The sequence below is a fragment of the Suncus etruscus genome, chromosome 15 (assembly GCF_024139225.1).
Source record: "Suncus etruscus isolate mSunEtr1 chromosome 15, mSunEtr1.pri.cur, whole genome shotgun sequence".
Classification (NCBI taxonomy): domain Eukaryota; kingdom Metazoa; phylum Chordata; class Mammalia; order Eulipotyphla; family Soricidae; genus Suncus; species Suncus etruscus.
In genome coordinates, this window is record NC_064862.1 from 67,696,693 (window position 1) to 67,721,248 (window position 24,556).

The 24,556-nt window shown below is 40.4% G+C and overlaps 1 protein-coding gene across 1 annotated transcript in view; it reads left to right on the plus strand.

Moving 5' to 3' along the window:
• LOC126031217 (S-adenosyl-L-methionine-dependent tRNA 4-demethylwyosine synthase TYW1-like) overlaps positions 1 to 24,556 on the plus strand; it is a 221,636-nt gene that overhangs the window by 17,186 nt on the left and 179,894 nt on the right. Inside the window, exons 8-9 of the mRNA XM_049789508.1 lie at positions 16,328 to 16,445; positions 23,952 to 24,004. Coding sequence (XP_049645465.1) covers positions 16,328 to 16,445; positions 23,952 to 24,004 — 171 coding nt within the window. The remainder of the gene's footprint in view (positions 1 to 16,327; positions 16,446 to 23,951; positions 24,005 to 24,556) is intronic.

Here is a 24,556-nt window from a genome sequence, read left to right on the forward strand (position 1 = left end):
TAATAGCAAATGAAGCAATTTGGATACTGTCTGAGAAGGAGCATAATAAACTCACATAGTAATAATGTGCAGCTGTGGAGAATGAAAATTCATATGCATTAATATGATTTTCATGCGTTATATTTGATTTAGGATATGTGCCAAGGTAAAATATGTATAGTCATTTGCAAATTTATAATAAGATAATAAAGTGCCCTAGAGATTATTAGTTACAAAGGGAAAAATATATATATCCTCTTTATAGATGGAACAGTTAGGTGATTCTTACCTCTGCCAAACGATTAAAATCTAGCATCATCATTAGCATTAAAACTTAACCTTGCATACTTCTTGGTAGTAAGATGTATACAATATCATCTAGGCAGTTTTGTATCAAAATTATTTTAACTTGATATTTTTTGATATTTAACAAAGTTACCTAATCATAGGGAAATCCAGAAAAATTAAGTTTGCAGAAAGCCTTTAAAACAATTGTTGTGGTAAACAATTAAACATAGGTTGGGCTGTTCTTGGATTTAATTCTTTTTATTTATTTATTTATTTATTTATTTATTTATTTATTTATTATTTGCTTTTGGGTCACATGAGGCTGTGCGCAGGGGTTACTCCTGGCTCTCTGCTCAGAAATCACTCCTGGCAGGCTTAGGGGGACGATATGGGATGCTGTGATCCAAATCACCATCCATCCTGGATCGGCTGCTTGCAAGGCAAATGCCCTACCACTGTGCTATCTCTCCGGCCCTGTTTTGGATTTAAAGATGAAATTATAACTGATTTTGAATCAGAGAAAAGGAAGTTGGGACTTTTTTTTTTTTTTTTTGGTTTTTGGGCCACACCCGTTTGACGCTCAGGGGTTACTCCTGGCTATATTGCCCTTGGCTTGGGGGGACCATATGGGACGCCAGGGGATCGAACCACGGTCCTGATCCTTGGCTAGCGCTTGCAAGGCAGACACGTTACCTCTAGCGCCACCTTCCCGGCCCCATGGGACATTTTAAAAGTAATATTGAATTTTGTCTCTGCTCAGAGATCACTCCTAGCAGGTTCCAGGGGACATATGAGTGTCAGAGATTCAAATCCTAGCTTGCAAGGCTAGCACCCTATCCACTGTATTATCTCTCTGGCCTCTAAACGATATTATCACTTATGCGATGTGTCTGCAACATACTTATAATTAGTTCAACAGTCTTTTATTTCACACATTTGTACTTGTTCTTGTGTATACAGGCATGCATACATGAAAACATAGATAGTTAATGAATAAGCAAAAGATAAAAGGATTATGGGCCTTGAATATGGATAAGCAAAAGGTAAAAGGAATGTGGTCTATACAAATATTGTGTTTTTTAATTTTTCTGACGGTGTGTAATAAAAAGTATTGGGGAAGTTGCTTTCTACCCAGTACAACAAAACAAAGCAGCATGACATCAACTAAAATACTAATTTTTTTAATAGTGCTTATTTGGGGGGGGGGCGCGGGTGTTTGGGCCACACCCAGTGAGGCTCAGGGGTTATTCCTGGCTATGTGCTCAGAAATCGATCCTGGCTTAGAGGACCATTTGGGATGCTGGGGATCCAACCCAGGTCTGTCCTGGGTCATTGCATGCCAGGCAAATGCCCTACTGCTGTGCTATTGCTCTGGCCCTATAATGCTTGCTTTTTGATAGGATGACTGGTTGGTAACTTGTTTTGAATTAAAACTTCTTTAAGAATTTATTCCTTAAACAAGACACGAGGATTCTATATTTTGCCTTCAGTATCTTCCTACTATATAACAAGTGGTAATTTAAGAATACAAAAATTATTTTTGACCACAACTGCCAGTGCTCAGGACACTGTATGCAGTGCTGAGGATTAAAATGAGGTTGGCTGAGTGCAAGGCAGTTACTGTAACTGCTGCCTCTCTGGCTCTAAAGAAACAAATTTAAGAGCTATTTGATTTTGTCTAGTTAAATTTTTTCATTAAGTGAGCATTTCTGTAATGAAATGTTTGAAACTAGAGAAAGGACAGACTTGCTCAGGAGAGAAAATCTCACTGCCTCCATGACTGTTTGGTCATTTTAGGTGACAGACTGTTCAGTTACATTCAGGGACAGTCTTCTTTTGTTGAATGTCTTTTCTCAAGTGCTAGTAATTTTCTCTCTTTTTTTTTTTTGGTTTTTGGGCCACACCCAGCATTGCTCAGGGGTTACTCCTGGCTGTCTGCTCAGAAATAGCTCCAGGCAGGCACGGGGGACCATATGGGACACCGGGATTCGAACCAACCACCTTTGGTGCTGGATCGGCTGCTTGCAAGGCAAACGCCGCTGTGCTATCTCTCCGGGCCCAAAGTAATTATTTTTTGTTGTTTTATCAGTGTATTTTTTTGGGGGGGCACAATAATTTTCTCTTTAATTCAAAGGACTGGACTCTGTTTATTTTCTACTTTTTAGCCTATTTGTTTACTGCTAGTTTGAATCTCTTGAGGGAGTGGATGGAGAAGGCAAGAGAGAAGCAGGGAAGTAGAAAAGACCTTTCTGGAAGGGCACTCCATTATTTTTTTGCTCTTTTTTCTTGTCAGATGTTTAAAGTAGATTTTCTTCCAAGCAGTATTTTACTTCCTATTAAGTAAAAAAAAAAAATCTACTGTTTGGTTTTTAAGCCACATCTGACAGTACTTGGGGCTTATACTTGGCTTTGTACTCAGGGAATCCCTCCTAGAGATGCTGAGGGTTGGCTGTGTGTGAGGCAAAGGCCTTCCTCTGTACTATCTCTGGCCTCCCAAGCAGCACTTTTTTTTGGCGGGGTCATTAGTGCTCAGGGGTTACTCCTGGCTCTACGCTCAGAAACCACTCCAGGCAGGCTCGGGGGTCCATATGGGATGCCAGATTCGAACCACCATCTTTCTGCATGCAAGGCAAACACCCTACCTCCATTGCTATCTCTCTGGCCTCCCAGGCAGCACTTCCATTGACTTTCTCTGCCTGCTCCTTTGCACTAAACCTAGTGTGTTTTGGGAAGTGAGCTTCCTTTCTCTGGGTCCTGCATTCCTGTTTGTCTCTCATGAACCTGTTCCTTGTTCTCTCTGGCTGCCCAGTTGGCCAGTGCGGGAGCTATTGTCCTCTCTCATGGGAACACTTTTGACTTCTTCATCTGGGAGGACAGGCAGTGCTTTCCCCAAAGCAGCATTTTATGTGCTAAATCAACAAGTCCATCCTTCTGCTCTTTTTAACGCCTGAGTGGTAGTCATACAGCTGTACATGATACACCTGTCCTTTCATTGTAGTGTTCTCTTATTTCCTTTTATATGTTGGTGCCCTCTCTGACTTTTTAGTTTATTTCTTGTTTTTGTTTGTTTGTTTGGGTCACACCCGGCGGTGCTCAGGGGTCACTCCTGGTTCAGAAATCGCTTCTGTTCGGCTCTGGGTGATTATATGGGATGCCGAGATTCGAACCACCCTTAGTCCTAGGTTAGCTGTGTGCAAGGCAAATGCCCTACCACAGTGCTATCACTCCGGCCCTTATTTTTCTTTTTTCTTTGTAAATTATTTTTAAAATTTTAGGCATATCGGCGTATAACACTGTTCCTTTTTCCCCACTTTGTTTTTTTGGGCCACATCTGGTGGTGCCAAGGGCTTACTCCTGGCTCTGCCCTCTGGGATCTCTCTTGGGGGGCCATGTATTGCTGGGAACCTGGTTCACCTCTTTAGAGATAAGCTCCTTCCAATACTATTGTTCTGGCTCACAATACTATTAATGATTGGGTTTCATACATAACACATAGGTGATTAGGGCTTGAATTAAATTAGTGCAAGCTAGGTGTGCTTGGGCGGCCCCTCATTCTAGAGTGAATTCAGTGCAAGAGTCCAATGTGTATTTTCCAGGGACAATGGAGGGAAGTAGTACATCCCTCCATAACCTAACATGTTTCTGGGGCCGAGTTAATATGTCAGGTCTTAGCATTAGTGTCCTTGTGCCATACTCTTGGGGTATTCAGGGACAAATGGGGTGCATACATAGCACTTTTCAGGGCTGGAATCTGCTGTTGCTGACCTGTGGGTGAGACATGTCTTGGTATTTGAGAAGTTCTTACAGAATAGCTATTAAAAATGACAAGTATTGAATGTGGGTTAGGTCAGACTGCTTGTTTGTGAATTTGTGATTTGACAGTGCAGTTTAATAGTCTCTAGTCTTAATTCATTTGAAAAGCTTGAAAAGTAACCTCACAGAATTTAAATGAAAACATTCTTGTGAAAATGCTATTTTTTTTTTTTTTTTTTGCTCGTTTTTGGGCCACACCTGGTGGTGCTCAGAGGTTACTCCAGACTTTGTACTCAAAAATCACTCCTGGCATGTTCAGGGGACCACATGGGAACCATATGAGATGCCAGAGATTGAACCTGGGTTGTTACAAGCAAACACCCTACCTGCTGTGCTATCACTCTGGCCCCCCAAATGCTTTGTAGCTGCTGGCATTTCATTTATTTTTTAAATTGTCTTTTATTTATTCATTGATTTGTTTTCTAGATTACACCCAACAGTGTTTAGGACTTATTCCAAGCTCTGCACTTAGGGCTTACTTCTGGCAGGACTCAGGGATCATATGGAATGTTGAGGATTGAACCCAGAGTGGTCATGTGCAAGAGTCCTACGTGATGTACTATCACTTTACCCCAAATTACTGAAATTTTAACAAACCTCAGCATTAGAATTAGGCTTGCTTAGATATTTTGTACTTGCCTAGATAATTTTTTAGGGTTGGTAGTTTATTATTTTAGCTTTTCTAGTATAATTAGCACTTGTCTGAGACTTTTGAAAGAATATAATTTTCGGAGCCAGAGCTATAGCACAGCGGAAAGGCGTTTGCCTTGCATGTGGCCAACCCTGGACTGACCCTGGTTCTATTCCCAGCATCCCTTATGGTTCCTGAGCCTCCTAGGTGCAATTTCTTTTTTGTTTTTGTTTTTGTTTTTGGGCCACACCCAGTGACGATCAGAGGTTACTCCTGGCTATGCGCTCAGAAAAAGCTCCTGGCTTGGGATGTCAGGGAATCGAACTGTGGTCTGTCCTAGGCTAGCACCAACAAGGCAGATACCTTACCACTTGTGCCATCGCTCTGACCCCCGGGGAGCAATTTCTGAGTATTGAGCCAGGAGTCATCCCTGAGTGCCACCGAGTATGACCCAAAAACCAAAAAAAAAAAAAAAAAAAAGAAAAAAATGTGTTTTTCTTTGGGCTTTATCCCCAATTGATGACACTGATCCAAAACAAATATTTAATTTCTGGACTCTGAATTAAAAATCCCAGTCATTTTCATGGTGAAATACCGAAAATAGCATGGATTTTAATCATCTGGATACCTGATTTCAATAGATTTCTGGATTTTCTACCAGGTTAAATAAGAGAAGACATTTGAAGTTTTATTTGAGTGGTTGAAAAGAAAATGGAGGGCCCGGAGAGATAGCACAGTGGTGTTTGCCTTGCAAGCAGCTGATCCAGGACCAAAGGTGGTTGGTTCGAATCCCAGTGTCCCATATGGTCCCCCATGCCTGCCAGGAGCTATTTCTGAGCAGACAGCCAGGAGTAACCCCTGAGCACCGCCGGGTGTGGCCCAAAAACAAAAAAAAAAAAAAAAAAAAAAAGAAAAGAAAATGGAATAATTCCAACATGCTTTATCTTAATTGAGATACGAATGATAAACATTTTATATGTTTAGATCATTCATTGTGGTTATTTAAATATGCAACATATTTAATATACTTACAAAACGATTTATCACACTCAAGCTTAGATTAATTAATACAGCATCATACTTATAATATCTGTATAGTATTGTCAGCAAATTTCAAGTGTATAAGAAGAGTTTGGAATAAATTGCGTGAAAATATTTTTCCTTGCTTTTTCATTTTATTTCCAGTAGAGGGCACCAGAGAAAAAGCACAAATAGAAATTTTGGGTATCCATATAAATTATTTTCTGAAAAGGAATGGACTTCATGAACGTTAAACAGATGGTTCATGATATTTAGGTTTCTCTCAAAGGTCTTCAAATCATAAGATCTGAGGGAGGGTGGTGAGGAAAAATATATTTTTTCCAACTTCAATATGATGTGATGAAAACAAGCCACCAGTTTTTATTTTTATTATTGTTAAGTTATATAATTCTAAATGGTGGTTTTTGCTTTTATTTTCTATTGAACATAGTATTCTGATGTCATGAAGTTACTGCTATTTGACTCCTCTTCTTATCCTCCCACCCTGCTTTTTTGGTGGCTCTTCCTGTGGTATCTCTTCAGACGTTTATCTGGGCTGCTTCTTATTCATTATCTGTATGCATGACCTTAGATTGCCTAGGTTACTCAAGAAGCGCCAGTATTCTTCAGTACTTAAGAATTAGTTATATGTAGCTCTAGAGTTGGACCAAAGCTTTCTTGTTGTAGGGTGTCTTTGTGTAACATTCTGCTTTGCATGAAGACAAACTGTGTCAGCTGAGTGTTTTTCACTCCTATCCATTTTCTCATCTCTAAAATGGAAGTAACTGCGTTATAGAACTATGAAGGTTAAATCTAAAACTTTTGTTTCATTGTCGGGCACATCTGTGTGTTGATAAATGTTAACCATTTTTATATATGAAAATGTCTTTAACAAGATAGGTGGGATCTGGCTGTAGTAGTTTTGCCACAAGGGAGGCTGAAGAGATTCTAGGTTGATTATTTCTGTTTCTTGTAGGTTGAGATTTTTGGGGGGAGGAGGCACACCCGGTGGTACTAAGGGTTACTCCAGGCTTTGCACTCCAAGATTATTTCTGGTGGGCTTGGGGGACCATATGGGATACTGGCAATTGAACTTGGGTCAGCTGCATGCAAGGCAAATGCCCTACCCCTGTGCTATCGCTCTGGCCCCTCTTATGCTCATGTTTAAAAATGTAAAGTGACGGAGCTGGAGAGATAGCATGGAGGTAAGGAATTTGCCTTTCATGCAGAAGGATGGTGATTTGAATCCCGGCATCCCATATGGTCCCCTGTGCCTGCCAGGGGCGATTTCTGAGCATAAAGCCAGGAGTAACCTCTGAATGCTGCCAGGTGTGACCCAAAAACCAAAAAAAAAAAAAAAAAGTAAAGTGACTTCCTTCCTTCTTCCCTCCCTTCCTCCCTCCCTCCCTTCTTTCGTCCTCCCTCCCTCCCTCCCTCCCTCCCTTCCCTCCTCCTTCCTTCCCTTCTCCCTTCCCCTTCTCCCTTCCCTTTCCTTCCCTCCTCTCCCTCCTCCTCCCTCCCTCCCTCTCCTCCTCCCTCCCTCCCTCCTCCTCCTTCCTTCCTTCCTTCTTTTCCTTCCTTCCTTCCTTCCTTCCTTCCTTTTCTTGCTGTAAATAAATATTGGTAAATACTCCCCATAGCATATTTTGAATAAATAGGTAGTGATACTTGTATCATTACTTTAGGAAATAAATGCTAAATGCTTGGGAATTATTCACCAGAGAAATATTTCAACTTCCAAGCTATTTAAAGTTACAAGTATCTTGGTGTGTCTAGTCCTGATTATAAAGTTACATAGTATTGCAATAGAATAGCATGAAGTCAGTTTTTTTTTTTGGTTTTTGGGTCACACCCGGCAGTGCTCAGGGGTTACTTCTGGCTGTCTGCTCAGAAATAGCTCCTGGCAGGCACGGGGGACCATATGGGACACCAGGATTCGAACCAACCACCTTTAGTCCTGTATCGGCTGTTTGCAAGGCAAACGCCGCTGTGCTATCTCTCCGGGCCCATGAAGTCAGTTTTTATTATTTATTTATTTATTTATTTATTTATTTATTTATTTATTTATTTATTTTTTGGATTACACCGGCAGTGCTCAGGGGTTACTCCTGTCTCTACACTCAGAAATCACTCCTGGCAGGCTCAGGGACGCTGGGATTCGAACCACTGTCCGTCTGCATGCAAGGCAAATGCCCTACCTCTGTGCTATTTCTCCGGCCCCTATTTATTTATTTTTTTGGTTTTTGGGTCACACCTGGTGATGCTCAGGGTTATTCCTGGCTCTACACTCAGAAATCATTCCTGGCTTTGGGGACTATATGTGATGCCAGGGATTGAACCCAGGACCGTTCTGGGTCAGCCACGTGCAAGGCAAATGCCTTACCACTGCGCCATCGCTCCAGCCTCAGTTTTTATTTTTATTATTATTATTATTATTATTACTTTTTGTGGTTTTTGGGTCACACCCGGCAGTGCTCAGGGGTTATTTCTGGCTCCAGGCTCAGAAATTGCTCCTGGTAGGCACGGGGGACCATATGGGGCGCCGGGATTCGAACTGATGACCTCCTGCATGAAAGGCAAATGCCGTACCTCCATGCTATCTGTCCGGCCCCCTCAGTTTTTATTTTATAATTTTTTCAAGTGTTTAATTCATTCAAAAACATGAGGTCATATTTCTTAATTCTGAAGAGACTTTGCCTTTAAGCCATTTTGACTCAGTCTTAGGCTGGGTAGCCTGAAACATGCAAGAGTTCTTCTGGTTTCAGTTCCTAAGTTTAACTACTAGGTTGGAGGAAAACCACTTAAAAACTTACCATACCTGAACTGGAGTGAGAGCACAGTGGGTAGGTGTTTGCCTTGCACATGGCTTTCTTGGGTTTGATCCCTGGTATCCCATTTGGCCCCTTGAGTAGTAATTTCTGAGCACAGAGCCAGGAGTAATCATTGTTGGCTGTGTTTCAAAAACCTACCAAACCACAAAAAAGCTTATTATATCTGGTCAGACTGCTTTTTAAAAAAGTTAAGAAAGCATACTTAAAACCCAGTACAAAATGTCATTGAGTCCTTTTGGAAATTGGTCATTTTAAAGTAAGGCAGTGGTATTTATTAAATAGGAAACCAAGGAAATGTGGTTAATTTGCCGTAGGAGTTTTAATTTTCTCTGAAAAATAGTTTTTTGTAGATTGAAAGTTGCCAAATCTATATTACTGAAACAGATGAGAGCAGCAGGAAATAGTTCTCTGGTATTTTAGTCATTATCATAGTATTATATCATTATTATTATGTAGTCATTATCATACCCAATACTCAGTACCCACCCTCAGCTAGGATGGTGTCTGGTCTTCCAAGCACTGTTGTGTTTTCTCTATGAAGTAGGGCTGGCCTGATGATAAATAAGGATGGATAATAGAAGCTGCTTTATACTCAGAAAGGTTTTTTTTTTGGCCACACAAATGCCATACCTGCTGTGCTATTGCACAAGCCCCTAGAAAGGCTCTTTTTCCTTGAAGGATGTAGACTTTTGGTAACTTTACAACTTGTTTGTTGTAAACACTTCTTTGGCAGTTTCCATTTTACCTCAAAAGTTTTTACCAGGAGCCAGAGTGATATTTTTAGCAGGTAGTGCACCTGCCTCACAGGTGACTGCGATGGGTTAGATTCTCGCCATCCTAGATGTTTTTCTGAGCCCTTCCAAGGCTGAGCCCTGAGTGAAAAGTCAGTAGTAAGTAAGCCTTAGCACTGTGGGTGTCAACCAAAACAAAACAAAACAAAACAAAACAAAAATCATTAACAAATCACTTCTTGGGGCTGGAGAGATAGCATGGAGGTAAGGCATTTGACTTGCATGCAGAAAGACAGAGGTTCGAAAGCCGGCATCCCATGTGGTCTCCTGAGCCTGCCAGGAGCGATTTTTTTTTTTTGGGTTTTTTGGGCCACACCCGTTTGATGCTCAGGGGTTACTCCTGGCTAAGTGCTCAGAAATTGCCCCTGGCTTGGGGGGACCAAATGGAATGCCGGGGGATCGAACCGTGGTCCTTCCTTGGCTAGCGCTTGCAAGGCAGACACCTTACCTCTAGCGCCACCTCACCGGCCCCGCCAGGAGCGATTTTTGAGCATAGAGCCAAGAGTAACCCCTGAGCGCTGCTGGGTGTGACCCCCCCCCAAAAAAAAAAAAACCCAAAAAACAAAACCAAATCACTTCTTTTTTTTTTAATTTTTAATTTTTATTTATGAGAACAATGATGCAAAGAGGACAAGGTAAAGTTACAGTGGAAGGACAATCGCCCATAAACAGAGTTCTCAGAAGAAATCCCCTTGATGACACCTTAATATTGAACTTACAGTCAAAGAACATTAAGAAAAATAAGGCAGAACCCATGTACAATTACTTTTTCCACAAGTCCCCAGATTGTAGTACATTATAACATTTCTTAGCAGTACACAAAGCAATCTAAAGCCATGAAATTTATGTGACTCCTTAAACATTGAAGGCATAGTATTTTTTTTATATTATCTAATCACTTCTTTGCCTTGTGTTTATTCTACACAAAATTATGGTGGTGCTATGGTTTTTTGGGATGTCAGTGTAGAATAAATTAGGTAATACTGTATAACTTATAAAAAAAATTAGCATCACTCTTTGCTCCCACTGGTATAAGATTTGTCCATTTCCATTTGTGTAGAACTTTTTACTTAGCGACAGTCCTTTTTGTAAGCTCTGCTCAGAATTTACTCCTGAACTCAGGAATTACTCCTGGTCATGCATGGGGTTCTCTATGGGATACTGGGTATTGGATCAACTGCAGGCAAGGCAAATACCTTGCCCATTGTACTGTCTCTGACCGTTGGTGAGTTAGTTTATAATCAGCTTTTCTTTTCTTTCCTTTCTTTATTTTTTTTTTGGTTTTGGGCCATACCCAGTGGTGCTCAGGCATTACTCCTGGCTTCTGCACTCAGAAATCGATCCTGGCAGGCTCAGGGGACAATATGGGATGCCAGGGATTGAACCCGGTCATCCCGGTTGTCTGTGTAAAAGGCAAATGCCTTACTGCTGTGCTATCGCTTCAACCCCAGCTTTTCTTTTTAAATATTGTTGAGGCTGGCATGGGAGGGAAGGTGACTTTTGGTTAACACAGGATCGGGACCCTGGCAGTTGGAGGATCTTTTCCCCACTTTACTGAAATTGTTTTTCTTTCAGCACCTCCAAAACTTGCCAACTCATCCTAGTGATTAATGGGAAGCTGAGCTAGAGGTTCAGTGAAAGGGCCTGAGGAGGATGGGCTTACCTGGGCCCCACTGGCAGTATTTAGGGGCCATACTGAGTAATTGGAGACACTATGTGGTGCTCAAGGTCAAACCCCAGTCTAAAAAACACAACGCTAGCCTGAACTTGGGTACTCTCTCTCTGTCCCCTGGTAATATTTATTCTGTTAGTGGCAGGAAATGTGCTCTGGTGAGCATCGTATAACTAAAATTTAATCATGAGCAGCATTGTAACTATATCTTCTGGTGATTCAATTAAAATTATTAATTAAAATTAAACCCTCTTATTCATTTGAAGTTCACATTATCTGAATAGTCTTAAGGCTTCTGTAAATTTTCTTTTTTTTGGGTCACACCTGGCAGTGCTCAGGGGTTACTCCTAGCTCTATACTCAAAATCACTCCTGGCAGGCTCGGGGGACCATATGGGATGCTGGGATTCGAACCACTGTCCTTATGCATGAAAAGGCAAATGCCTTACCTTCATGCTATCTCTCTGGCCCTGGCTTCTCTAAATTTTATAATTACTTGGGCAGATATGGAAAAAAAAAATTTGGGACCTCACCCAGCTGTGCTCAGAACTTATTCCTGGTTTTGCACTCAGAATCACTTGTGCTCTGGGATACATATCAGGTGCCAGGGATCAAATCAGGTTTAGCCACTTGCAAGGCAAGTGTCGACTATTGTCCCAGCCCCAGTGGTATAGAAAATTATATTCATCTTCTGAGTGCCCTAGATGAGCCTTGCAGTAAATTTCACCACTCGTGAATGATCTTGCCTAGATCTCCTCTTGTCCTCTGCTTTTGCAGACTGGTCTCAAATAGTATCAAGGAACATCAATGGTTACAATTTTAAATGTCTAGAAATCACAGCTTGGAATGGTTGCTCATGTCTTTCAAGTTTGATGGGTTTAAGAGTTGGGAAGGAGGGCCCGGAGAGATAGCACAGCGGCGTTTGCCTTGCAAGCAGCTGATCCAGGACCAAAGGTGGTTGGTTCGAATCTCGGTGTCCCATATGGTCCCCCGTGCCTGTCAGGAGCTATTTCTGAGCAGACAGCCAGGAGTAACCCCTGAGCACTGCCGGGTGTGGCCCAAAAACCAAAAAAAAAAAAAAAGAGTTGGGAAGGAGAGACTATTGAGGTTGTTGGCAGCAGGAGATGGTTTAGTTTAGCTATTAACAGTTGTACCTTACTAGAACAAGTCTCTGCAAAGGCAGTGACATTGCAAATTGGGAGAATCCACATGTTGTGAATTAAAAGTCAATTTTAAGGACAGGGAGGATCTCATTAATTTCTATTTAAGCTAGATAGCTGCCATAACAGTTAAAAAACATTTTTAGATCCTTTGTGGTTATTATATTGTTATATTCTAGCCATAAGTGAACAATATCTGCACCTCAGAGATTAGAATTATAATTTGAATGGTGCTTTACACTTCCTTGGGGACTGTTATGAGCTATTGCATTTTTATTCAGGAATGAAGTTGCTGCTGCATATGGAAGATAGGATTTGAAAAGACATACTGCCTTAGAGAGAAAATGATCAATGTTTGTTCTGAATACCCAAGACCTTTATCAGAGTCTGATCTCTTTTTATGTAAAATTTTGTATTCTAGTGATTGAATCTAGAGAATGTACATAGGTTTTATTTTATTTTTATTTTTTTGGCTTTTTGGACCACACCCGTTTGATGCTCAGGGTTACTCCTGCTCAGAAATTGCCCCTGGCTTGGGGGGACCATATGGGATGCCGGGGGATTGAACCGAGGTCCTTCCTTGGCTAGCGCTTGCAAGGCAGACACCTTACTTCTAGCGCCATTTCTCCGGCCCCAAGTATATAGGTTTTATAGTAACTTCTCCAGAGATGGGGCATAGACAATATGCCATGGCCATTCTTTTAGGGTCTGTTTATTTTAAAAGAGTCATCAGTTTTGTGTTTTGAAACTATAGGAAGAGTCTAGAGCCCTGTGTCCTGAGCTCTGAGGCAAGAATCATAGACAGGTTCACTTCTGGATTTATGTGGCTTTTGGGACAGGCAACTAAGGATTTTTAGTGTAAATAGTGCCAGTCTCTTATCAATTCTTGCATGGTTAGTAGGGAATTACAGTCACTTGCTGTGGAATCAGTTCAGATATATTTAAATACACTCAAGGTCAAGGTTTGTTTTGCTCTACTGTAAGATTTCTTTTGAAGTCGAAGTATTACTTTGAACTATTTTAGTGAAACAGAAAAGGAGCCATTTAATTAATTTTAGTAAAATGGCACTAAGCCAGTTTCTTTTATAATAGATAGGAACAAATAAGTGATGTTTGTGTATGATTTTATAAGTTTCATCTTGAAATACATAGTTGGGAACTCTACTTTCAGAAGCAAAATTTTTCTTTTAGGTTAAATAGAACTTACTATGGGTTTGCTTTTCTAATTTTTTTTTGTTTCTTTTTTGGTCACATCCAGCAGCACTCATGGATTTCTCCTGGCTCTGTGCTTAGAAGCCACTCCTGGCAGGTTTGGGGGACCATATGGGATGCCGGGATTCGAACCACCGTACTGCATGCAAGGCAAACACCCTACCTCCATGCTATCTAGCCCCTGCATTTCTTTTTTTGGCTTTTGGGCCATACCCGGCGGTGCTCAGGGGTTACTCCTGGCTATCTGCTCAGAAATAGCTCCTGGCAGGCACGGGGGACCATATGGGACACTGGGATTTGAACCAACCACCTTAGGTCCTGGATCAGTTGCTTGCAAGGCAAACACCGCTGTGCTATCTCTCTGACCCCAGCCCCTGCATTTCTAATTTCTACATTTAAGTCTCTGAAGTTTTTTTTTTTTCCACTGAGTAAAAGAATATAAAGAGGGTAACTTCACATTTTATTGGTTTATGTTTTATCTTTTTTAAAAAAATTACTCTTATTTTACATTTTATTAGAATAGTGATTTTCAATCTTATTGCAGGTTGTGCATGTTTAGAAAAGTTGGTATAGAAAAGATATAGAGGGGCTGGAGAGATAGCATGGAGGTAAGGCGTTTGCCTCTCATGTAGAAGGTCAGTGGTTCGAATCCCATCGTCCCATATATCTCCTGAACCTGCCAGGAGCGATTTCTGAGCGTAGAGCCAGGAGTAACCCCTGAGCGCTGCCGGGTGTGACCAAAAAGCAAAAGACAAAACAAAACAAAAAAATATAGAAAAGATATAGAAAAGTTGAAACTTTCTGTTCTGCCAGCTATTATAACTCCTGGTCCATAGTCATGTATGCAGGATGGTTGAATGCTGGTATAGTGGACTTATAGAGAGAACTTAGATGATGGGGTCGGAAAGATAGCATGGAGGTAAGGCGTTTGCCTTTCATGCAGGAGGTCATCGGTTCGAATCCCGGCGTTCCATATGGTCCCCCATGCCTGCTAGGAGCAATTTCTGAGCCTGGAGCCAGGAATAACCAACCCCCTGAGCACTGCTGGGTGTGACCCCAAAAATACCACAAAAAAAAAAAAGAGAACTTGGATGAGTCTCAGAAGTAGGATGGTGGAGGGAATTCCTAGACCTATTACTCAACTTTAATTATGAATTATCCTTTCTTTTGTATTCATTTGACACAGACCTTAGCTTCTGTGGCATCCATGAGGGGTTGGCATGTTGGTACATTTATAGGTGGAAAACATTACTGGGAGTTTGTTCACCATTTGTTGTTATTGGTCGTTAGGAGTAGATAGGCACTAAGGGCAGTCTGGGTTTGCTCGGATGACTTTGAGTCATTTTGAATGTCTGTAGTTCTTAGATCTGTCTTCCAATATGTAACAAAGATTTTTATTCAGTTTCAAAATTAATTAGTACTCTTCCATCTTCCATAAAAGCTTTGGAGTTAAGTGTCTACAATACATGTCATAATAGGGAGAGAGAAAGTAGGAAAGGGTAGATGTTGGTTATTTTGATCTTTGACACAACTCAGAGACTAAAAGACTTTATGTAACAGGATCATTGGCAATAATCAAAAGGTGTATTCTAGAATTTTCTAGAGATAAAATAAAAAAGGATTGGTTAGTTTTATGTTATACTTCAGATTGCTGTCATTTTTTTTTTGTTTGTTTGTTTTTTTGGTGACGCTCAGGGGTTACTCCTGGCTATGTGCTCAGAAATCGATCCTGGCTTGAGGTACCACATGGGATGCCCAGGGATTGAACCATTGCCCATCCTAGGCTAGCATGCGTAAGGCAGATGCCTTACAGCTAGCATCACTGCTTCGGCCCCAGATTTCTGTCATTTTTAAAATATTTATTAATTTTTTTAGGTTTTTGGGCCACACCTGGAGGCGCTCAGGGGTTACTCCTGGTTCTGCACTCAGTAATAGCTCCTGGCAGTCTCAGGGGACCATATGGGATGCTGGGAATCGAACCTGGCTCTGTCCAGGGTTGACAGCATGCAAGGCAAATGCCCTACCACTGTGTGCTTTCACTCTGGCCCCAAGATTGCTGTCTGTTGTTACCAAAGAAGAACTTTGTGGTGGCAGGTGGAGGTGGGAATAACTGATGACTGGTTCAACATCTCTAAGCACTTTGGCTTCTTTTTTTCAGGTTTGCAGTTGTAATGCTCAGCAGTAGGTGTAGTTTGTTGAATTCCTACATTATGTATCAGGCATTCTGCCAAGTGATTTTATTTCATTTATTTTTTATTTTTATTTTTATTATTATTATTTTGGCCACACCCAGCAGTGCTCAGGGGTTACTCGTGGCTATCTGCTCAGAAATAGCTCCTGGCAGGCATGGGGACTATATGGGACGCCGGGATTCGAACCATCCACCTTAGGTCCTGTATCAGTTGCTTGCAAGGCAAACGCCGCTGTGCTATCTCTCCGGTCCCTATTTCATTTATTTTTAAACACATTCCTCCTCTTAGATATTAACTCCATTTATTTTTTAAGATTTTGAGCTACTACTGTCAGTGATCAGGGGTTACTCCTGGCTTTGTACTCAGGAATTATTTTTGGTGGTGTGCAGGGGATCATATGGAATGCCAGGGATGGAACCCAAGTTGGCCCCTAACTCCATTTTTCATGTGAGGTCACTGAAATTCAAAGAAGTAATTTGTTGAAGTTAGGTGATAAAGACATTTATGCCTAAATGGATGAATTGATTTATGTTTTATTTGGTGTATTTTGAGTATATAGTAACTATTGGGGTCAGGAAAGAAGAAAGATCCCAGTAGAATGCCTTTAGAACTTTGTCTCCCTGCAGATGTGACCCCTTTGAAGAGTAAAATATTGTGGGTTGTGATTTGTGCTGTATATATGTATGCTCATGATTCTTCTGCTGTTTCATCGTGCCTTACCTATTTTGAATTTATACAGAAAGAAACAGAACGGCAGGATGAGAAAACTGGGGTTTTCAGGCACTCATTGAAGAATGAAGCAATTGAGCGACGAGCTATGATAACTCCTGCTCTCCGAGAAGCTCTCACCAGACAAGGTGAACATTCTTGGGAATTATTGCTCTAAGCAATCTAGTTTATAACCTGGAAGTGGGAGTTCAGGGAAGAAGGATTAGGAAGCTCCTCTCTAGGAATTGTGACAAAAACGTGTCTGTGGACTTCTGTGTATGTTGTCTGCCTGGGCCACCGTATTCTTCCCTTTTTGGTTTACAGGGTTGTTATGAACATATGGCTCAAATATGCAGATAAAAAATGTTATCACTAGCTTCTCTGAAAATCACTTTTCATTAAGAGGGCATGATTAATGATTAAAAAAAGGCTTGTATGATATTAAGCAGTTAGTTTGAATTGTTTTTTTTTTTTGGTTTTTGGGTCACACCTGGCATTGCTCAGGGGTTACTCCTGGCTGTCTGCTCAGAAATAGCTCCTGGCAGGCACGGGGGACCATATGGGACACCAGGATTCGAACCAATCACCTTTGGTCCTGGATCGGCCGTTTGCAAGGCAAACGCCGCTGTGCTATCTCTCCGGGCCCAGTTTGAATTGTTTTATATAAAAATAAATTGATTTTTATGATCATACTTCACTAAGGAGAATGCAGTTTATATATTCCTACTAAGAAGAATGAAGAATGAGTGCATTGGTTTTTCTTGTTTGTGGAGTGGGTGAACACCTGGCTATACTCAGGGCATATTTTTGGCTTTTGTTCAGAGATCAGTCCTTTTGGGGTTTGGAGATCATATGGGTTCCAGGGATCGAACCTGGGTCACCCACTTTGTTTTTTTGGGGTGGGTGGTTTGGATCACACCAGTCATTGCTCAGGGGTTCCTCCTGGCTCTATGCTCAGAAATCGCTCCTGGCAGGCTCGGGGGACCATATGGGATGCCGATCATTTAACCACTGTCCTTCTGCATGCAAGGCCTTACCTCCATGCTATCTCTCCAGCCTTGGGTCACCCACTTTCAAGACTTACCTGCTGTATAGTCTCTCCAGCTTTTTTAGGGAAAATAAAAAGAATAGTAAATTGAAATTCAGTAGTCTGAATTTCCTTTCTCCTTTACTTGTCAATATTTTATCTATTTATTTTAGTTTTGGAGTAATACCTGGTGGTGCTCAGGGGTTATTCTAGGCCTTGTGCTCAGGAATCACTCCTGGTGGGCTTGGGGGACCAAATGGGATACTGGGGTTTGAACTCTGGTCAGCTACAAGTAAGGCAAATATGTCCTCATTGCTGTACTATAGCTTGTCTTCTTTATTTTGGCTTTTGGGTCACACCCAGAAGTGACTGTGTGCTACTCCCTGTTGTGTGCAGGATGTTGTTCTTGGCAGTGTTTGGGACCATGCAGTGCTGAGGATTAAACCCAGGTCTCCATCATGCAACACATATACTTAGCCCTTGAGTTACCTCTTTGACCCTGTGAGAACTTTCTAAGGGACATATCTGGTAATACAGAGATAAGCTATAGCATTATCTATTTCAAGAAATCTTCAATTTGTTAGATCATACAGATTTTTTACATAAATACATATATTTTTCTATAAATAGCTTTTTATATACAAAAATGCATATAATATCTGTCATTTTTTTTGTTTGTTTGTTTTTTGGGCCCCATCCAAGTGACACTCGTGTTATTCCTGGCTATGTGCTCAGAAATCGCTCCTGGCTTGGGGGACCATATGGGACACCAGGGGATTGAACCATGGTCCATCCTAGGTCAACCTAGGACCTAGGTCAACCGTGTGCAAGGCAAACGCTCTACTGCTTGTGCCACCGTTCTTGCCCCAATACCTGCCTTTTAATCAGTGTTTAGACTAACATAATTTTTATTAGGTTTAAGTCTATCATCTTGCGATTTGTTCTATGTTCATATCTTCCTTTTTTTTTTTTTTGGTTTTTGGGCCACACCCTGTGACGCTCAGGGGTTACTCCTGGCTATGCGCTCAGAAGTTGCTCCTGGCTTCTTGGGGGACCATATGGGACGCCGGGGGATCGAACCGCGGTCCGTCCTAGGCTAGCGCAGGCAAGGCAGGCACCTTACCTCCAGCGCCACCGCCCGGCCCTCATATCTTCCTTTTAATAGGTATTTAGACTAACATTTATTTTTTGTTTGTTTGTTTTTGGGCCACACCTGGCGGTGCTCAGGGGTTAATCCTGGCTGTCTGCTCAGAAATAGCTCCTGGCAGGCACGGGGGATCATATGGGACACCGGGATTCGAACCAATCACCTTTTGTCCTGGATTGGCTGCTTGCAAGGCAAACGCCGCTGTGCTATCTCTCCAGGCCCTAGATTAACATTTTTATAAGTTTAAATCTATAATTTTGCTACTTGTTTTTATTTTTTCCCTTGTTCTTTAATTTTTCTCCATTTTTCTGTTTTCTCCTAGATTTTTTTTGGTTTCTTTTTGGGTCACACTCGGCAGCGCTCAGAAATCACTCCTGGCAGGCTCAGGGGACCATATGGGATGCTGGGATTTGAACCACTGTCCTTCTGCATGCAAGGCAAATGCCTTACCTCCACACCATCTCTCCGGCCCCTCTCCTAGATTATTTAATTTACTTATTTGGCCATTCCTGGCTGTGCTCAGGGCTTCCTCTTTCAGGGAACCGTATAGGTTGCTAAGGATCTATCTAACATGGACCTCTGTGTGCAAGGCAAGCACCCTACCCACTCTCCAGCTTCAGATTAAATTTTTTTTTTTTTTTGTGGTTTTTGGGTTACACCCAGCAGTGCTCAGGGGTTATTTCTGGCTCTATGCTCAGAAATTGCTCCTGGCAGGCTTGGGGGACCATATGGGGATACAGGGATTCAAACCACCGTCCTCCTGCGTCTAAGGCAAACACCTTACCGCTGTGCTATCTCTCTGGCCCCCAGATTAATTTTTTTTTTTTTTTTTGGTTTTTGGGCCACACCCGTTTGACGCTCAGGGGTTACTCCTGGCTATGTGCTCAGAAATCGCCCCTGGCTTGGGGGGACCATATGGGACGCCGGGGGATCGAACCATGGTCCTTCCTTGGCTAGCGCTTGCAAGGCAGACACCTTACCTCCAGTGCCACCTACCCGGCCCCCAGATTAATTTTTTAATGATTCTATTTTATATTCTTTGTTGACATATTAGGTATGATACTATTTTTGATTTAGTTATTGCTTGAAGTTTTATATCTCTATCATATTATAGAATATCTTTGGTATGATATTAACATGTAATTAAACATAATTTAAGACCCTTATAATAAAATACTTTTAAAAATTTCAACTTCTATGCATTATTATTAAACATTTGACTTTTGCATGTTATAAGCTGATAATGACATTGTTAGTATTTTGGTTAAATAGTTAATTATTTAAGATTTAAATAAAAAACTGTCAGGGAATCGAACGGCTGTCTGTCCTAGGTCAGCCATGTGCAAGGCAAACACCCTACCGCTGCACCACTGCTCCAGCCCCATCATGCCTATTTTAGTGTCCAATATTGTAGGACTTCTTTTATCTTTTTACATATATCTATACGTACATATATATCAACATCTCTATATAAAAATATAAAGATTTATATACAGAGAGAGAAGGAATCTAGGAAACAGTTAAGGTAATTTATTTCTGTGATAGTGGTAGAAACATAATTTAGGAAACAATAAGAACTATAATTTTTTTTTGGATTTTTTTTTGTTTTTGGTTTTTGGGTCACCCCCAGCAGCGCTCAGGGGTTACTCCTGGCTCTATGCTCAGAAATCGCTCCTGGCAGGCTAAGGGACCATATGGGATGCTGGGATTTGAACCATTGACCTTCTGCATGCAAGGCAAACGCCTTACCTCCATGCTATCTCTCCGGCCCCCTGGAATTATTTTTGGTAAAATATTTTTATTAAGGCATCATGATTTACAATAATGTTACTATTAATATTTTAGAAATTCAGTGTTATCAGAGTGCCCACATTCTTTTTTTTTTTTTTTTTTTTTCTGGTTCACACTTGGCTCTGCTCAGGGGTTACTCCTGGCTCTACACTCAGAAATTGCTCCTGGCAGGCTCAGGGGACCATATGGGATGCCGGGATTTGAACCACCGTCTTTCTGCATGCAAGGCAAATGCCCTACCTTCATGCTATCTCTCCAGCCCCAAGAGTGCCCACGTTCTTAGACCAGTGTCTCTGGGTTCCTTTTCATCCCATTTCTTCTACTTTCTCTCCAACTTCTCTTTAGTAAACTCACTTCTTTAGACAGACTTTAGAGTTTGTTTATCTCCTTATTATATTTCTTTATATTCTACACGAGTGAAACTATTTGATATTTCCATCTCCCTCAGACATTCTCCAGTTTTATTCAAGTTGTAGCAAAATTCATCTCTTCATATAGCTGAATTGTATTCCATTGTGTACATAGACATTAATTTATTCACTCATCTGTTTATTGACACTTGGGTTGTTTCCATTCTATTGTGAATGGAACTGCAGTGATTTACTGAGTGCAAATATCTTTATTAATGTTTTTCTGCTCTTAGAGTAGATACCAAGTTGTGCAATTGCTAAATCATGTGGAAATTTATTTTTGAAACATCTGTATAGTTTTCATAGAGGCTGAACCAGATACCACATTTCCATCAGCATTGGTTGTTTCAGTTTTTTTTTTTTCCTTTTCTTTTTGGGCCACACCCAGTGATGCTCAGGGGTTACACCTGGCTATGCGCTCAGAAATCGCTCCTGGCTTGGGGGACCATATGGGATGCTGGGAGATCTAAACGCGGTCTGTCCTAGGTTAGTGCGTAAAAGGCAAACGCCCTACTGCTTGTGCAACCGCTCCAGCCCCTGGTTGTTTCAGTTTTTTTGAGCTATACCTGGATGTGCTCAGGGCTTATTTCTGTCTTTGTGCACAAGGATCACTCCTGGGGGAAACCATGTGGGTGCTTGGGGATCAAACGCAGATTGACCAAGGCACTATACTAGCATCAGACCCTGTGCATCTTCTTTGAGGAAGTGTTTTCTTTCTTTCTTTCTTTCTTTCTTTCTTTCTTTCTTTCTTTCTTTCTTTCTTTCTTTCTTTCTTTCTTTCTTTCTTTCTTTCTTTCTTTCTTTCTTTCTTTCTTTCTTTCTTTCTTTCTTTCTTTCTTTCTTTCTTTTTCTTTCTCTCTTTCTCTTCTCTTTTCTTTCTTCTCTTTCTTCTTTTCTTTCTTTCTTTCTTTTCTTTCTTTCTTTCTTTCTTTCTTTCTTTCTTTCTTTCTTTCTTTCTTTCTTTTTCTTTCTTTCTTTCTTTCTTTCTTTCTTTCTTTCTTTCTTTCTTTCTTTTTCTCTTTTCTTTTTTCTTCCTTTCCTTCTTTTTTCTTCCCCTTCCTTCCTTCCTTCTTTTTTCCTTCCTTCCTTCCTTCCTTCCTTCCTTCCTTCCTTCCTTTTCCTTCCTTCCTTCCTTTTCCTTCCTTCCTTCCTTCCTTCCTTCTTTTTCTTTTTATATATCTATCTCCTTCCCTGGTTCTTGCTGGGATTATTTTTTTTTGGGGGGGGACACACCTGGTGATGCTCAGGGGTTACTCCTGGCTGTGCGCTCAGAAATTGCTCCTGGCTTGGGGGACCATATAGGACGCCGGGGATCAAACCGAGGTCTGTTCTGGGTCAGCCATGTACAAGGCAAGTGCCCTACACTACCGCTTTGCCCCCTATTTATTTATTTTTGTTGTTAATTTAGCCATTATTGGATTAGCCATTTATTGGATGTGTGGTGAGTAATTTTCTCTCCCTTAGTGGAATGTTTTAATTTTAGTCATCATTTTGCAGTGCAGAAAATTTTGTCTTATGCAATTCTATTTATCATTGCTTCTTTTTTCTCAGCCAATGGCACAGAATCATTGACAATGCTGTGAAATTAGAATCATATAGGACTCCTCTGTTTTCTTTGATATATTTTAGAGATTTAGACTCTATCAATGTCTTTGATCTGTCTTGAATATAATTTGCATATGTTGTGAGATAAAGCTCTAGATTCATAATTTGCAGGTGACCCCCCAATTCCTTTTGTTGACATATACCTAGCTCTATTTTCATAGATTAATTGCTCCTGTTTGAAGATTTATCTTTGGGATTTTAACTCTAATCCACTTGCCTGAGGATCTGCCTTTATTTCTGGGAATCTTTAAAAATGCTTTATCCTAGGACCAGAGCGCTTAGCTTAGCAATCCAGTTGGAAACAGTTCCATTTTCAAGTAGATAAGTGTGCCTTATTTATGTTGAGATATTTATATAAATGTAGATGGGGATAAGAGACAGAGCCCTTTAATGTCATCACTAGAGAATTGTAATCCAAATTGACATCATTTCATTAATCACTACACTGTGAATAAGGTTTTAACCTGCTGCTGGTCCACTTATGCTATTGTTTGCCATTGTTTCTCTATTTGTCAAATTGAACTAAAAGTCAAGAGCCTTTTTGTGCAAAGGATTGAATAATTGTGGATTATTACTTGGAGCCTCCTAGGAAACTTTATTAAATGCCTTCTGAAATTAAAGTGTTTTACTTGTTTTCTCTGCTAATTTGTTAATAAAGGAAATGTGATTACTTTGGTATTGTTTTTCTCTTCCTTTCTTGTCTTATATGGCTCAAATACTGTGTATGGTAGGTTATGAAATGATGCTAAAACTTCACATCAAGTTTTTGTTCACATTTTGCTAGAATTTAATATATATATATATATATATATATATATTAAAATATCCAACTAAAAATAAAGAAACTAGAAAAAAAAGTAAAAATAAAAAGCCCCAAAATATCCAGCTAAAAGCTAGAATTTGCTTTTTCCATGTTTGGGGGACTTTACTTTTTAGGTGGATCCTTATCCTTATGGATTATTTATTTTAACCTCCTGTTACTTCATCCTTTATTCCAAAGATATATTGATAATAGTTTTCTTTTCATTAATTTGAAATCTAGTTATTTGCTTTGCTTTTGTCTCTAATTTTATAAAACTCATTTTATAAATTTTTTTTTTTTTTGTTTTTGGGCCACACCCGTTTGACGCTCAGGGGTTACTCCTGGCTATGTGCTCAGAAATCGCCCCTGGCTTGGGGGGACCATATGGGACGCTGGGGGATCGAACCGCGGTCCGTTCCTTGGCTAGCGCTTGTAAGGCAGACACCTTATCTCTAGCGCCACCTACCCGGCCCCTCATTTTATAAATTTTTTATTTGTTCTCAGAAAGCTATTGTGTAGTTAGTTATATTTTGATCAGATTTGTTTTGTTCAGATGATAGGGTTCTTAGGAGTTTTAGTCTGTGACATTTGTTAGTCACAGAGAGAGGTAAAATATTTTTCCTACGATTTTGGATTAACTTATTGTTTATTTTGAAGATACATTTATTTTGAAGATACTAGGTACATAAACAGTTAAAATTGTTAAAATAAGTAGTTAAAACAGTTAATAGTCATCATTCTGGTGAATTAAGTTTTAATGTTTTCTGCTACTGTCTTTTTGCCTCTTATTTAAGCAGTGAAAAATGACTAACTCAATTTTTGTATTTACTATTTTATATGAATCAGTTTAGTTTTGTTTCTTCTTTCCTTCAGGTTATCAGTTGATTGGAAGCCATTCTGGGGTGAAGCTCTGCAGGTGGACAAAGGTATTTGTTTCTATTTAAATACCATTTCTGTTTTGTGTGAATTTTATATGTTTCAGTGAATTTTATCATTTACAGGTATGATGTAATTCATGTAATGTTTTTAAATGTTGGTTAAATGGATTCAGCAAAATTTGGTGAATGTAAAAATCAGCTATCTGCCACTTGAATTGATGAGACTTTTTTCTTCACTCCAGTAAAATCACTTATGCTTTCTCTAGTCCATACACATTATATCAAGCAACAAATGCCAACACTTTATGAAAGTTACTGTTGCTATATTATCTCACCATCATGTGGTATTGTTAAGTCTTCAATGTCCCCCTTCTAATAAGTATAAAGAAATAATATTGTGGCTTGAATTTGTATTTTTGTATTTGTGCATATTATATTTGCCATTCTTTTTTTTTTTTTTTTTTTTGGTTTTTGGGCCACACCCTGTGACGCTCAGGGGTTACTCCTGGCTATGCGCTCAGAAGTTGCTCCTGGCTTCTTGGGAGACCATATGGGACACCGGGGGATCGAACCGCGGTCCGTCCTAGGCTAGCGCAGGCA